The following is a 14,958-nucleotide window of genomic DNA, read 5'->3' on the forward strand; positions in this document are numbered from 1 at the left end:
AGGTTGTTTGTCGGACGACTAGCACTTTGAGAATATCATCTTGGTTAAAATGTTTCAATTACCGTTCCGCACAGGCTACTTCTGGCACATCACCCCTACTCCACCAGAGATGTGGCACACCCCGATGGTTAGAACGGTAACCACAAGCCGCGCCTTCATTTTGACTTTCACACTTCTTACCGCAAGTAAGCGTCGAACATTCTTTGATGGGACCTATCTTCATTTTTCATGTTGTCGAGGACCTCACATGCCGACTGGCGAACTCGGGGATATCACCGCGACACCCTAGCTAGTTGAGAATGTGTCAACTTCCAGATCTCCGATCCCGGCAACCTGCTTGACAGGTTTTAGTTCTCTTTGATCAAAAGATCTGCTTTGTCTAGATACGTAGTACTCCAATCCAAGTCCGTATTCAACAAAGATCGTTAGCAAGAGCACTTATGGCATCGATCAAAACATTCCGAATACTAGTATTACCAGGAGATCATGTCGGTCCAGAGATTGTAGCGGAAGCCATCAAAGTTCTTCAAACGATAGAGAGCTGCCAACCAGAGTTTCGTTTCGAGACAACGTTCGATCTTGCTGGAGGATGCAGCATTGATAAGCATGGTGTTCCAATTACCCCCGAGGTGCTTGACAAGGCCAAAGCAAGCGATGCGGTGCTTTTTGGCAGTGTCGGCGGTCCAGAATGGGGGCATGCGGAACCGAATCCAGAGTCTGCACTGCTGTCCCTTCGCCACCATCTCAAAGCATTCGCAAATATCCGACCATGCGAGTTTTTCGTGTCCTCATTGATTGACTTATCGCCGATCAAACGAGATATCGTCGCTGGCACGAAATTTGTTGTAGTTCGGGAGAATTGTGGTGGAGCCTATTTTGGGGAGAAGACGGAGCGGAAAGAGTATGCGTCTGATCTCTGGGGCTATGAAGCGCCTGAAGTTAAAAGGCTGTGTCGCGTCAGCGCCGCTGTGGCACGAATACTTGGACGCCAAGATGAAGGGAGTGGCGGACCGGCCGTTGTTTGGAGTTCGGATAAAGCCAACGTCCTTGCAAACAGCAGACTCTGGAGGAGGGTGACTTCCGAAGTATTTGCCTCAGAATTCAAGGATATCGAATTGAAACATCAACTGGCTGATAGCATGGCAATGCTCATGGTTCGAGACCCCAAACACTTCAACGGTGTCATTCACACAGATAACACGTTCGGGGATATTCTGTCTGATATCTCAGGAGGAATTCTCGGAACACTTGGTGTCCTGCCTAGTGCCAGCGTTTGCGGTGTGCCAGGAGAAGATGTATGCAATGGCATCTATGAGCCTGTCCATGGCAGTGCTCCTGACATTGCTGGCAAAGGGATTGTCAATCCGGTTGGCCAGATACTCAGTCTCGCAATGCTTCTGCGGTATTCGTTAGGTCTTCTCGAGGAAGCCACGGCCATTGAAAAGGCAGTTGCGAAGGTAATGGATTCGAAGGCAGTGGGCGGTCTTGAGATCAGGACATCAGACCTTGGAGGGAAGGCGTCAACGAGTGATGTTGGGAAAGCAGTTTGTGAAGTTCTGCGCTCAATCCTAAAGTGTTAGGAATTTCAGTTTTTACCAAAGCTCTGAACCAAATGTTATAGATGATCATGGAATTTCTTTTGGCTTCAATTAATGATAAAAGACTCTCTGATAGTGCTTAGTATGCAGCTTCCTAGAATGTCTCAAAAAGAATTTATAGTGGTCAAATGAGGGTGAAATCTAATAATAATTGGCTTTGGAGATTATATCGATAAGATAACACAACCCAATTCTCTTTTGCTTCTCATACACATATGCAAAAGTCATTGAAAAGCGATTTTTAGACCACGATAATGGGCATTGAACTCAGACGTATACAGCTCTTATCTGGCTACATTAACTTCTACCCTGATTTATGAATAGTCCGGACAGGCTGTTCCACGGTACTAAATCTTATTGAGTGAACATGTAAGCCTCCTCCATCGCTGCGCTGTTACCAGTGGGTATAGAGCGGACACATACTTTCGTTTCTCGTACCAACGAGGTGAATCTAGGCGACTTTTTCCACGCTCGTGACAGCCTTCTCGTTCGACTGATTGAGGCCAGAAGTCTCAGTGTGAGCAACATCAGTGGCTCTAAGGAACTCATCAAGCTCCCTTCGTTGTTCGTCGGAGACATCATGGACGTGGACAGCAACATCGTCGCCAAATTTTGCTGAGATTTCTTCCAAAGACAAACGAGCAGTCTCAGGCCAGAAGAAGTATATCATTGGCAGGAATACGATGCACCAGCAGATGATGACAAGATAGTACTTCCATCCAATGGCCACCATGCCAATCGGTGCTGTTTGGAGGAGAATAATCGTGGATGCGAATTGTCCGAATAATGAAAATCCCATTCCAATCGGTCGGATTTCTGTGGGGAAGATTTCAGAAACGTAAAGATACATGGTGGTGTCACAACCAGTGCTTGAACAAAGTGTCAGCAGAACGCCATTGAGTCACATTATCATGGTCCAGAACTCACCCTTGGAAAGCCAGGTATAGAAAAACAAAGAAGACACCGGCGGCATTACCGGCCTCGTTGGTTGTGCCGGAGTATTGGGCAATGCAGCCCGCCAGACCGCTGGTGGTAATAAGGCACCCGAAAGTGCCCACCATGAACATCCAGCGACGTGAGTTGACGCGATCATGAAGCCAGGCTCCGAGCGGGTTGTAGATAACGCCTATCACGTATGGTTAGTCCACTTTATACTGTGAAGGAAGGAAATTCACAAGATGGCCATACCTGCAGTTGTCAACCAAAGTGCGGAGAGAAGAAGAGGCATTGAGCCGGTCTGTCCAAGATTCGTATAGAGAAGGACGGAGTAATTGTTCTACGCATTTTGTTAACAAGAGAGCTTCCCACATGGTCTCTGATCTCTTACAATAACCAAGGGTCCTGAAAATTCGGCGCCCCATTGGGTAAGGAAGCCGATTATCATACGCTTTCGATAGCTCTTGATTTTCAAGACAGCTTTCCATGGGGTTGTGTTGAGCTTTCGGAGTTTGGCCGCGTCTAAAGCTAGTTGTTCTTTTGTCTGATATAATTCCTCTTTGGCGACTAGATTATCTGGGTCGTGTGGAGATTTCCTGAGCCGTAGGAGAGTTTCCCAGGCCTCCTCTGTCTTTCCCTTCTGGAGGAGCCACCTGGGTGACCGCGGGATGAAGAAAGATGTTACGAAGAGAATGAGAGGGGAGAGGCATTGCATGCAAAGGGGAAAACGCCATGCAAACGATGGATTGCTTGCAGTGGCAAAATAGGTGGCATATCCCAGCCAGCCCGATAACATGTACCCGAACACCAAGAATATAGCATGATGACCCACAAGCCAGCCACGCTTCTCAGGTGGTGCGAGCTCAGCCATGTACATTGGACATATCGTAACCAGATTTCCTATGGCTAGGCCGGATATGAACCTGCCTGCCTGGAACATCCTGAGAATTGTTGTCAGAATGGGCCTAAATCAAGCAAGGCCTGAGCTACTCACCCGATGTTCGCAGCGCCACCTTGAAGAGCACCACCCAAGACTGCCAACAAAGCACCGAGCTGGATGTTGCGCTTTCGACCAAGTGCAGTCGCAGCCCACATGATCCAAAGGGATCCCACAGCACCGCCGGCACTGTACAAACCATTTGCAGTAGCGATAGTATTAGTGGTGGTGGTTGCATATCCCGGACCCTCTGTGGACAGATTGAAAAAATCATACCAGCCAGGCTGTCCGATAGTGCTTCCAATGACCGCAGAGCAGTAGCCATAAGTCTAAAACCCCGAATCAGTAGGTAGCCAAGTGAGAACAGGGGGCGAGGTCTTACCAAGGAGCCAAAGGCAACCGCCACCGTGACAAGGCGATTGTAAAGGTTGGAGTGGGAGCGTTTTCCATCCATGATGCGCAAAAGTCCGTCGGAGGCTGTCACAACAACGTGGCAAGAAAGAGGAAGTCACAGGGATGCGGACTTCATGCATCATATACGTTGTACCGTTCCAGCAAGTTGGTGAATTGTGGGGGATTGGCACTCCGTTACAACATCATGAGATGTTGGGGATTTTGCGGAGGCCCCGCACCTTGATGATGGAAGTCGGCACAGTCCTTGACTCTAATCTCCTAAAATCGGGCAATCTCTCGGAGCGTGCCACTTGGAGTGACCCACCGCCTGACACACTGGGGCAATTATCTGAGGGTTTTCCCGGACATAGGTGCCACAGAGGTCTGGTGGTTCACGAACGAAAGACCCAAGTCCGTTTGGGACAGGGTTCTGATCTGGCTCGTGATTGCTGAAGCAGTTCTGAGACGACATGATGGCTGGGGCATTGCCATTCAGATCGGAGAGTCCTCCGGTATATCAAACCCTTGAAAACGAGAATGCCACCTGCTTTGACCCCAATCGTTGTGGTTCCAAGCCGATAGAAAAGAAACTTACAAAATGATCCAGAAGGAGACTTCCATGCAACTGGACCTCGCGTCTAATGATAACGATATTTACTGCAGCAACAACTTTGTTGACGGAAAGTGGGTGGCTTCACAATCACAAAAGCGCTTCGATGTGGTTGATCCTGGGAGCGGCAAAATCTGGGCATCTCCCCCGGACTCGATAGTCGCAGATGTCGAAGTTGCGATACAATCTGCTCACAAGGCTTTCCAAAGTTATAGCCGCGTCGTACCAAGGAAAAGAGCCGAGTGGATTCTGGCATGGCATCAACTTATTCTTGCTCATAAAGAAGACCTTGCTCGGATATTGGTACACGAGACAGGAAAGCCCCTCCAGGAAGCCTACGACGAGATCAATTATGCAACAACGTTTACTTGGTGGTTTATGGGAGAGGCTGAGCGTATTCAAGGGTCGAGCATCAAAAGTGCGACGCCCGGGAGACGAGCCTTCGTCATCAAGCAGCCTATAGGCCCTGTTGCTGCCCTGGTACCCTGGAATTTCCCTGTGGCCCTATATTTGAGGAAGGCGAGTGCTGCACTGGCGGCAGGCTGCACAATGGTCGTCAAACCATCTCCAGAAACCCCAATAACCGCGCTGTGTTTAGCAAGTCTAGCTCTAAAAGCGGGTTTTCCACCAGGGGTCCTGAACGTTGTGACCACCAGCCTAGAGAACACTCCGTCTGTGTCAGAGGCAATGTGTACTCACCCTCTAATCAAAAAAGTCAGTTTTACCGGTAGTACACGTGTGGGAAAACTCATCGCAGGTCTGTGCTCAAAATCATTGAAGAAGTCGACCCTCGAACTTGGTGGCAACTGCCCCTTTATCGTTTTTGATGATGCAGACCTTGTCGATGCTGTAGCTCAATTGTCTGCATTAAAGTGGCGGCATGCCGGGCAAGCCTGTATCACAGCTAATCGAGTTTTTGTGCAAAGAGGTGTCTACGAACAATTCATCACCAGACTGGTAGAAAAGGCTAGTGGTCTTGTCATTGGGCATGGGCTGGAAAAGAAATCCTCAATGGGGCCTGTTACTACCTTACGATCATTGACCAAGGCAGAAGAGCTTGTAACTGATGCCATGGCTAAAGGTGCAAAGATTGTCCTTGGGAGTGGGAGATCTGCTGAACGTGACGGCTTTTTCATGGAACCAACGGTATTAACCGGAGTGGAAGACAATATGATAATGAGTGGAGAGGAAATCTTTGCCCCAGTGCTTGGTATCTCCAACTTTGATTCTGAGGACGAAGTGGTAAAGAGAGCCAACGACACGAGTCTGGGCCTTGCAAGTTACGTTTTCACCCAGGATGCTGATAGACTATGGAGGATGCTCGAGAATCTGGAAGCGGGTATGATAGGAATGGTATGTGTCTGTATGCAATGGGTTTAACCGATGCTGACATGCCTTCAGAACACGGGCGGTAGTTCCGCAGCCGAGGCACCCTTTGGTGGCATTAAAGAAAGTGGCTGGGGTAAAGAAAGTGGCAAAGACGTTGCGCTGGATGAGTTCATGGTCACCAAGACGGGGACGTTGACGGTGAAAGGACATTATTGAATTTACACTAGGGGGGTGGTAGAGTTGCTCGACGATGTCTAGTGGGATGCCATTGGCCATGGCGCGTCTGGAATGAGCAAGGTGGACTATAATGCAAAGATGTGTTGTCCTCACGAGGCTTCGTATCTCATCAGCATGTTCCACTGGAATTGATGTAGCCATTTCTTATCAAACCAAGCCTCTGCTCATATCAGAATATTGCGACACAATTAGGCGGACTGCTGACACCACCCGGCAGTTTTAATGGAGCACTAGCGAGAAAGAATTCCCATCTCTGCTCTTCCTCGCAAATTCGACTTAACTCCTCAAGGTCAAACAATTCACCAATTGGCATACCCCATCCTGCCAATAGATATTCGTGCAAAAAGCGTCCATCTACTTCGCCTCCGTCCTCCCGTTTATAAGACTTCTGCGGCGGGTATACTTCAAAGCTGATGGCATCACCTGCGACTGCTGAGAAACCTTCATCCCATATCCATCGCAGCATTTCTTCAGTACCTTCAACTCCTGCATGCTGGGGACTTTTGTTCAGTGCATATGCCAATTTATCTTCTGGTGTCATGATGGTGTCCCACTCTCGAGTCACTCCAATGCGTACAAAGAGGATATCTCCCCTTCGGAATTTGACCTTCTGCTCTGCTGCGATCTCGATAAGAACTGCCAATGGAATGGAATGGTCCGAGAAAGTAGAGTACTGGATATTCTTCTTGGTTGCGTAGCGCACGTAGTCAAGTAGCACGCCCCTACCACAAATACCTTCTCTAGCCCATTCTTGAATTCCTATGCGAGTATTGGAACGATCAGTAATCTCTGAAGCCGTCACACCTCCATAAAAATGGTGCTCAGTTGTGCCGGCTTGTGGAGCAGAGAAGTGCCGTAGACCATCCCACTGAGATGACTGTTGTGGGTTGAATATAACGACATCGTCAAATGCACGCCCATTGAGAAGGGGCACTATATGATGCTGGGTGGGCTGTCGTCCGAAATTGGCGATCTCGAGCTTAGTTAAATCCCATCCCAATGTCGTGCGTCGGCCGGTCTTGATGCAAGTCCTCGAAGCGTAGGCGACTACTTCTGGCGTCAAGATGATGAGACGACCGAGACCCTCCTCGCGTGACCCTGCCGGAGTATTCCAAACTTGGCGTGGGTTTGGAAGTGCATCATATGGCAAGGAATGAAGGGTTAGGAGATCTGGTGACATTGCAACGACCCAACGTCTCTACTCAGCAAGAAGAACACAACGAATGCTCAAAATGAAATTCCAATCAGTGCATTGTCGGTTTACAGGTAATTGGCAGCCACAACGAAGGCGTTGTTCCTCGAAACGACAGGCTTGTTCAATTCCAAACACTCCAACAAAAGTGAAGAAGTACCTCCAGAGAAAAACGACCTAAGCATTCATTGATTGGGGATAGGCAGAAATTATTCGCCAACTCCATGATGAAAAGCATACTTCAGAATTTACTTGCCTGGAGACAAGGTCACATGGGAGGGACTAATTGTTTGTGGTACGGTCCGGGAAGGGGAACCATCATGCTCTCGAGGCGAAAGCTGTGACCCGAGGTCCAAACATCCACGACCGATTGCAGCCTCCTCTAGGGGCTCTTGGGCGATCATGTCCGTCCCACCGCTCGGAGATCAGGAGAATCATGATGCTTATCACGTGCTGGCACTTGGTCGGAGGCACTCCCTTCTTCCACGTCTACACGTTTCCACCAAGATTCCTCGTTATTCTGATCGACGCGTCAAAGCACAGCGCCAATTTCACAAATTGGACTCTTGAGTATAGACTGCAAGGTTTTATCACTGCCGGTTGATACTAATTTTGCGCAGTCCTGCATCTGCTTAATTGATGCAAAAGGACTTTTTCTCTGAGCTATCCTTCCTAAATGCTCTTAGCCTGGGAAGCCTTTGATCCTGAGCTCGTGTTAACGGGACCAGTTAATCATCTATAAGCCCTCTAATTCGTTGTCATCAACCTTGAGCCTCGCCGTCCCGAGAACACAAGCCCGTATCTCAGCTTCTACAGGCGCACATTTCCTGATAGGTATGCTTGGACTTTTCAGCTCCGTTGGTCTGGACTTAGGCTCGGTCTTGGCACCCAGCCGCTCGAGACTGCGGGCAAGCGATCCCCAACCTCAATCACCCATCAACGAGATAGGCGCACTACCAACCTTCTGCATGAGTGCTTGACTTCAATCTAGGCACTCAAAATGGCCCGTGACAAGGCATCTCTTGTTCATAGCCAAGGCTCTACCAAGCGAGCTTGAAGTGCTTGTTCCAGCCCAGCTGGACAACTAGCTCCCCGGTCGATCTAGAGAGGCGAAAACGCAAAGACAGATGCCGCCTTGGAAATTCTTCTATAACTTTTCAACGCCTGCGAAATGGCTCTGGACTTCTCTCGTGCGGTGTTCCCACTAATTGCCCTGCGTTGCCTCCGTTTCACGCCGCCCCTACTCAAGATATGCTTGTCTACTCAACTTTTCTGTTCTTGCTAACTTGGATTTTCCACCTTTGCCGAGCTATTTCGGCTTCAAGCGTTCGGAATCATGCACCACGAGCTGCTTCAGACGCCTGTGGCCGGGCCTCTCAAGCGGCGGTTCAGTATGCGAATGATCACCCGAATGGTTGTAGTCACCAGCAAGCGGTCCTTGGACATATATCACTGACTTGAACAAGATACCACACAGATCGATCCAGAAGTCGCCTATCTATGTCTGACATCGGTTCCTACCTATACTGAGCCTGCCCTCGCCCTTATTCGCAGTCTTTTGGGATGGATTGAGCTCCAGAGCCATCTAGATATTCTTAGGAGTGTGCCACAAGGCTACCTTTACGAGACGGTAGATCTTCGCAAGGAACTGAACAACATATATAACCGAGTGAAGAATGGGCAATACTACAGTGAATATGATCTCCAGATTGACATTGAAGCTCTATTCCTACGGGCCAGAGAGGGCCATTTTAAGTTCAAAGGGGAGCTACGAGGAATTTTCACGTTCACAAGGCCATTAGGGCTTGTGAGTGTCTCACAGGATGGAAGGGCGATTCCTGAGATTTACGTGAGAGGTGAGATGCCCCTCCACGCGCTGGCAGTTATCCAATAACAGATCGACAGAGGATATCTATGAGACTTCCAAGAGTGGTATCCAGACACTCAATAATAGGATATCAGCAGTCAAAAAGATCAACAACATGGAGGTGAATTTTTTCCTAAGCGCCGAGTCATATACAACCCCAGCTCAAGATCCTGATGAGTGCTGGAATAGCCTTTTCGACAACTTATTCCTTATGTCACTGGGAGGCGGTGGTAGGTTCCGTCAGCCTGTTTTCTACCCTGGACGTCAGACAACAATAGAATTCGTCAACGGGTCGATTTTTTCCTATCCGAACAAAGCAGATGTCAATGTTGATCTCACAGACATCGCTACTGGAGATGATATGTATCAGAAATTCTGCTTGCATCCTGAAGAACCTCCTGAAGAATCTGATGAATCCGACGAGCCAGACAATTCAGAAGAACCCACATCAACGATTGCCACAGTCATCGAACCGACAGAGACAGGAACATCGACTGAGCAATCTGAAACAACAGTACCAAATCCTATACTGAATCTAAGATACTATCCCTCCCCAATGGTTGCCGACTCGTTTGGAGTTGTTTTGGGATACTTCTTAGATAGTCCCTACGAAGACACGGCTGTTCTGTCCATCCTTGGCTTTCTCCCAACATTCCCGGAACTTGAGCCTGACGATTTCTTCCCTTCATTCCAATCAGCAATTGAAAGGTTCTTAGCACTAGCTGACCAAGAATCGAGGACAAACCTGATTATAGACCTCCAGCATAACGGTGGAGGTTCTGTCGACCTTTGCATCGATGCCTACGCACAGCTCTTTCCCGACGACCCACCTAATGCAAAACACAACATGCGTGCCAGTGCGGGAATGGAAATCATTATGCAAGTTGCCGCCGCCTGGGTCATCGGGGCGTCTGCTCTGGACAATTCCTCGTTAGATGATGTAGAAATCTCTTTCGATGCTCGCACCAAACCGTTGGCTTGGCAGAATGTGATTACCCCTAACGTCGACAAATTCAAGAACTTCGAAGATTATTATGGCCCAAACAAGATCTCCGGTGCCGAATACACTGGCTTTTTCCAAGACGACTATACCAACGCAGAAGCGTCCGAAGCGGGCATGGGAACCGTTGTCATCACTGGGACAAACGACAGACTTGGGTTCCAGCAGTACTTCCAATCAAAAAGCCTAGTCATGCTCCATGACGGTTCTTGTGGAAGTTCATGTACCATCTTCAGTGAGTATATGAAAAATCAAGGACGGGTGAAATCCATTGCGCTCGGAGGAAGGCCTCAGACAGGACCCATGCAGGGCATTGGAGCGACAAAAGGAAGCCAGGTGTTCGGGGGCAACTACCTCAATATCATCACGGAGTTATTCAACGATGCTGGAAATATGAATATTACCAATCACGCACAGATCGCCAAGGGTACTGCTTTTGAGTCTTGGGATCCCGCCGTTGCCGTCACTCGCAGTAACAAAGGGCTCAGCATCAATGGCAGGAACCACTATCGCATCGACGACACGACGCAAACGCCATTACAGTTTGTCTACGAAGCCAGTGACTGTCGCATATGGTATACTGCCGAGATGATTGCCGATATTACGCTCCTGTGGGAGCGAATTGCCGATATCGCCTTCCGCAGCGGCACAGACGGCGTCTTTGACTCCGAGTATTGCATCGCGGGCAGCACCGGGCACCCTACAAGTCTGAGCGGTGGTTTGAAGAAAGGCGAGATCGGTGACCAGAAACCACCCGCGAATGCCAAACCGTCCGTGAAGGGTTGGCTGATCAATGGTACCACGATCTCCGAGCAAGGCCCTGCACGGTATGCGAATCCGGGAAATGGACAGAATGTCATTGCTGGCGCGCCGCTTGACAAGGCTGCGCTGAGTAGTTTTGTAGATGAGTGTGATGCCGACGAAGGCGATGCTTGGTTCTTCAAGTTGATGTGCGAAGCTGTCAAAAACGGGGAGAAATGGCTTCGATGAACAGTATAATGAGACATTCCACACGAGAAATACGGAGAATCAACAAAATATGATGCATCTATGCACGCGTTGCTGCCGTCTTTGTCAAAGCTAGGAAGAATCGTGCTGAAAATTCGCAAAATACACTCCCGCTATGCGTATTCATATATGTAGCAGCCCGTATCGCCCAAAGAAAATGCTACAACCTCTCTCGCTATTTCATCATAAACAATAGACTTCGTCAACACGTCTCGTTCCATTTCGTTCCCATCATCACTTCCAGCCCGCGATAATTCCACTGGCACCTCCAAGATTCCCAGCCTTGGCCTCATTCACAGCGAACGTCTTGACGATGGGCTCGATACTATGCCACACGCCGTTGGCCAGCATGATGAACTTCCACGTCCCTTCAGGGTCTGGCGCTAGACCCACGCGTGCTTTACCGCCGTCGAGGTCACGGGGCAGAGTCTTCGCTCTTGAGATCCCAGGCTTCGGCTCATCGGCCGTGGAGGAGCCAGGGTCTCTATCGCTTCTTTTGTTGATATGTCGGTCGAAATGCTCTTGCGTCGCCTTGACCGCGTTGCTCTGCAGGAGCTGCGGCTGGTCGAAATGCGCGGCCGCGAGACCCTTGGTCGAGAGCTGTTCCTTCACGACTTCGGTTTCCGACGGGTGTGTGAATGCGTAGGCGCCGATGGCCAGGCCGATCACCGCTACCACATACACGAGTTTTAGGGCGATGAGGAGAAATAATGGGCCGAGGGGGACGCGGGTCACTATGACGGCTTGAGTGCGCTGTTGTTCCAATACGGTCTGGAGCGGCGTGAATGCACCGATACTTAACGCCATGGCGTTTCGGGAGAACTCGAGTGCCCATGTGTTGGCGAGTTGGTCCATAGTGTCGGAGAGTGCTGCTGTTCGTGCAATGGTGGACATTGTCGATTTCAATACGTCCTTGTATCCCTCAGTCAGACCAATCAGGGAGAATGGCCCAGTAAACAGAGCCGCCATTTCCGGTGAGACAAGTTCGGTGTTGAAGGATTGGATGCTGCCGTTCGTCCAGGCATAGGTCACATTGGCGACTGTGGTGGTACAGTTGAGGAACCATTGAACTCCTGATCCGCTATAGTCAAGCTCTGGGTCAGTGACGAGTTCATCACTGATGGAGAGTAGTCCAGGATAGTTTCGGGCCCATGTTCCGAAGTAAGCTGGATTAGACGGGATTATCTCCGGCCAGGTAATGGGTCCAAACCCAGTGCCACCAAGGCTGGCGTTCTGCACCAGGCCTGGAGTAGTGCTCAATTCAGCATCTGAACCAAAGGCAATGCCGGTGAGGGTGGCTTCGCTAAGAGAAAGAGATGGGTCATCAATGGGTGCGGTCTCGTTGCTCAGAGTGTATGGCCATGGACTGGTCATGTTGATGCGAAATCCGCTGGTGCAGTCGTAAGTAAATGTCTCGTTGTTGTAGCCCTGCTCACAAAGGCGAGTCATTGGTCTGCATTGTGTGCTCACAGCTGGCGCCGAAGCGATGAAATCGAGCGACCTGCCCATTTTCGAGTCAGTGTAGAAGATCCAGTGTGTGGACCCAACGGAATAATTGCTGAGCTTTGTTGATGTTGGAAGTCCCAATTGCAACAATGTGGAGTCGGTGGGATCTTGAACGGCCACAAGATTTTCAAGGCTTTTTCCTGCCAGCAGAATGCTACATGGCCAATAAGTGTTGATACCCCAGTTGAAAGAGGTGTTGGTGCGCGGACCATTGGTGCATGTAGCATTTTCTCCCTGAGTGTAGAGTTGTCGACCGAAGTTTTGCTTGGTAGTGGTGTTGCTCAGTATGTCTATGGTAATTGGGTGGGTGGCAATACCGAACCAGGTGTCGACAGCCGGTATCAATATACTAGGATGGGTTAGCATGCGCCAGTCTCTCTACAAGGAGTGGAAGACACTAACTTCAGAAAAGTGATGAACAACAAAACCCAGAAGACAGCAGGGACTGGATGAATGAGCCTTTCTTTCTTGAGCCATCTATGAAACAGGGTATCCTTGATCGAGTCCACGCCACTCCCACCAAGCAGTCCGATCAACAAGGTAAGCTGCTCAGGATTTGGAAGGACAGCATCGTCGCCTCTTTTGGATTGTTGAACGAGATATCTTGCAGCGAAGAAAGCCACCAAGGCCATAATGGAGCTTGTGAGATACGGAATGATCCGACTCGTCCACGATGCAATTGTCGTCAATGTTGAGGGATTGTACTGCACAATATATGCGGCCTTTCCTCCATTATGTCTGAGATCCGAAAGTGCGCTTAGAGCACCATTGCTAGCATTGGTGATAGTACCGGAAGGAAGAAGCTCGACATATCCAGACCAAAGGTCCAGCTTATGTTTGTAAATGAGGTAGATGAGGAGGACGAGGACCACTATGATCGGGATACATGGTAGAGCAACTCCAGTGACAATTGCCCAAATTGCGTTCTTGACATCTCGATTCGGACGCTGTGAGATTACTGGTTCTTCAATCGACGAAGCTCCAAGCAGCGGTTCGACAGAAGCCTTGACGCCTGTTTTTGCGTCGCCTTCCTTGATGTCAGCCATTTCTCACAGTCTAAGAGACGCAGAGAAAGCATTGTGCTTCTTGAGCAACTGACTGCTATTTCATATCGTGCGGCATCACAAGATGGCGGCTCACCAAGGCGGGATATGTCTCAAGGTTTCAGCAAGCCACCCGTTCAGAAAAGAGCATCATTACCAAACGTAGTCAAGCTTGCCTGGACGTATGGACTTCTAGATGGGTATTTGGAAATCGTCTCCACCACATTCTGTCCCTGACCGAACAAGGCCAGGATCTGATTGATCTGGAACACGCAGAGACAGATACATTAGTCTAGCGTGCAGTCTAATGACTCAACGGAACGAGAAGGGCCGCTGGCAGAAAGCGGCACAGTGACCAGCATACGGCTCACCATTGGATATGCCCGTGGTGCTGCCAAATCTTCAAGAGCTGCCGATGGATCTTTTTTGTTAGAGAAAAGGCGTCCCCCGCACCAAAACTCGAAGGAGCCTTGATGTTTCAACCGCCACCACCACTTGTTCTGGGCGGCTGCGGAGTTTGGAGAACAACATGCTTGGCGGCTCAAGTAATGTATGTATTATGTAATAACTGCTCGTAGCTCACGTGTGTGCTCTCACGACCTTGCCGCTTTTACAGTAATCTCCTTGTAATTCACCCTCCTGTCCCCTCTACTCAGCTTTCTTCCTACCCTCTGCCGCAGTACTCAAGCTGAGACACAAAATTCGAAAACACCTAGTAAAATCATTTCTAGGTCCCAATGACTGGTTTCTATTTAGCTTCTGGCTCCTGGCTGCCCTCCCAGTCGAACTCCCCCGTCGACTTTTCCTCCAGCTGAATACAAGATGGCATTCAGCCACAACCTTGGCATAAGCACTCGAGTCTGACCGTCCACTGTAAGTGGCAGCTTAAAATAATGCACGATAACCTGCTTCGAGGTATTCATGTAGTCGACGCTATACTTTGCGCGAAAGATGTCGTGTCAATTTCAGTCGGCCCTGATGTTGGCATGGGAAGAGCATTGCGGTGGTTACTTTGAACTTGTTGCTAGAAATTTAGTGAAAAGGTTGACACAGAAATTTCGAGCCGCAATTGCCGTTATGAGATATGATCGCGCTCTCACACTCTCTGGCGATGGAGGTCGCCAAGAACCCGTTCGTCTCCCTGGAGCGTTTATGAATGGGGGGGGGGGGGGGGGGGGAGCTCCAGCAATCTCCTTTAAGCCTCTAACATTGGCCAAAAGGTTCTAGAGTGACGGGGTCTTCCTATAGCTGGCGTGGTCGTCACAGTGGCGATGTTCAATAGATATGTTCCAACATGCGGTT

General features: G+C 49.5%; 6 protein-coding genes across 6 annotated transcripts; 3 read left to right on the forward strand and 3 right to left on the reverse strand.

The window, feature by feature from the left end:
- Nucleotides 1–440: 440 nt before the first annotated feature.
- LEU2_2 (3-isopropylmalate dehydrogenase) lies at nt 441–1,580 on the forward strand (the record flags this gene model as incomplete). The annotated part of the gene is made up of 1 exon (XM_064849182.1): nt 441–1,580. The coding sequence occupies one exon, from the start codon at nt 441–443 to the stop codon at nt 1,578–1,580; it is 1,140 nt and encodes a 379-aa protein (XP_064703885.1).
- A 469-nt stretch (nt 1,581–2,049) lies between these two features.
- Nucleotides 2,050–3,925, reverse strand: LTR84_005617 (uncharacterized protein; the record flags this gene model as incomplete). Its single annotated transcript, XM_064849183.1, has 6 exons — nt 2,050–2,467; nt 2,526–2,724; nt 2,787–2,874; nt 2,926–3,475; nt 3,529–3,800; nt 3,854–3,925. 6 exons carry the CDS (start codon nt 3,923–3,925, stop codon nt 2,050–2,052), a joined length of 1,599 nt encoding a protein of 532 aa, XP_064703886.1.
- Nucleotides 3,926–4,462: 537 nt separating this feature from the next.
- On the forward strand, nt 4,463–6,019 carry LTR84_005618 (uncharacterized protein; the record flags this gene model as incomplete). Its single annotated transcript, XM_064849184.1, has 2 exons — nt 4,463–5,827; nt 5,876–6,019. 2 exons carry the CDS (start codon nt 4,463–4,465, stop codon nt 6,017–6,019), a joined length of 1,509 nt encoding a protein of 502 aa, XP_064703887.1.
- Nucleotides 6,020–6,209: 190 nt separating this feature from the next.
- Nucleotides 6,210–7,220, reverse strand: LTR84_005619 (uncharacterized protein; the record flags this gene model as incomplete). Its single annotated transcript, XM_064849185.1, has 1 exon — nt 6,210–7,220. The coding sequence occupies one exon, from the start codon at nt 7,218–7,220 to the stop codon at nt 6,210–6,212; it is 1,011 nt and encodes a 336-aa protein (XP_064703888.1).
- Nucleotides 7,221–8,568: 1,348 nt separating this feature from the next.
- Nucleotides 8,569–11,089, forward strand: LTR84_005620 (uncharacterized protein; the record flags this gene model as incomplete). The annotated part of the gene is made up of 3 exons (XM_064849186.1): nt 8,569–8,623; nt 8,699–9,088; nt 9,138–11,089. 3 exons carry the CDS (start codon nt 8,569–8,571, stop codon nt 11,087–11,089), a joined length of 2,397 nt encoding a protein of 798 aa, XP_064703889.1.
- A 252-nt stretch (nt 11,090–11,341) lies between these two features.
- On the reverse strand, nt 11,342–13,659 carry LTR84_005621 (uncharacterized protein; the record flags this gene model as incomplete). The annotated part of the gene is made up of 2 exons (XM_064849187.1): nt 11,342–12,962; nt 13,016–13,659. The coding sequence occupies 2 exons, from the start codon at nt 13,657–13,659 to the stop codon at nt 11,342–11,344; spliced, it is 2,265 nt and encodes a 754-aa protein (XP_064703890.1).
- Between the last annotated feature and the right edge of the window lie 1,299 nt (nt 13,660–14,958).

This window comes from Exophiala bonariae (assembly GCF_035927105.1).
Source record: "Exophiala bonariae strain CCFEE 5792 chromosome Unknown scaffold_21, whole genome shotgun sequence".
Taxonomy (NCBI): domain Eukaryota; kingdom Fungi; phylum Ascomycota; class Eurotiomycetes; order Chaetothyriales; family Herpotrichiellaceae; genus Exophiala; species Exophiala bonariae.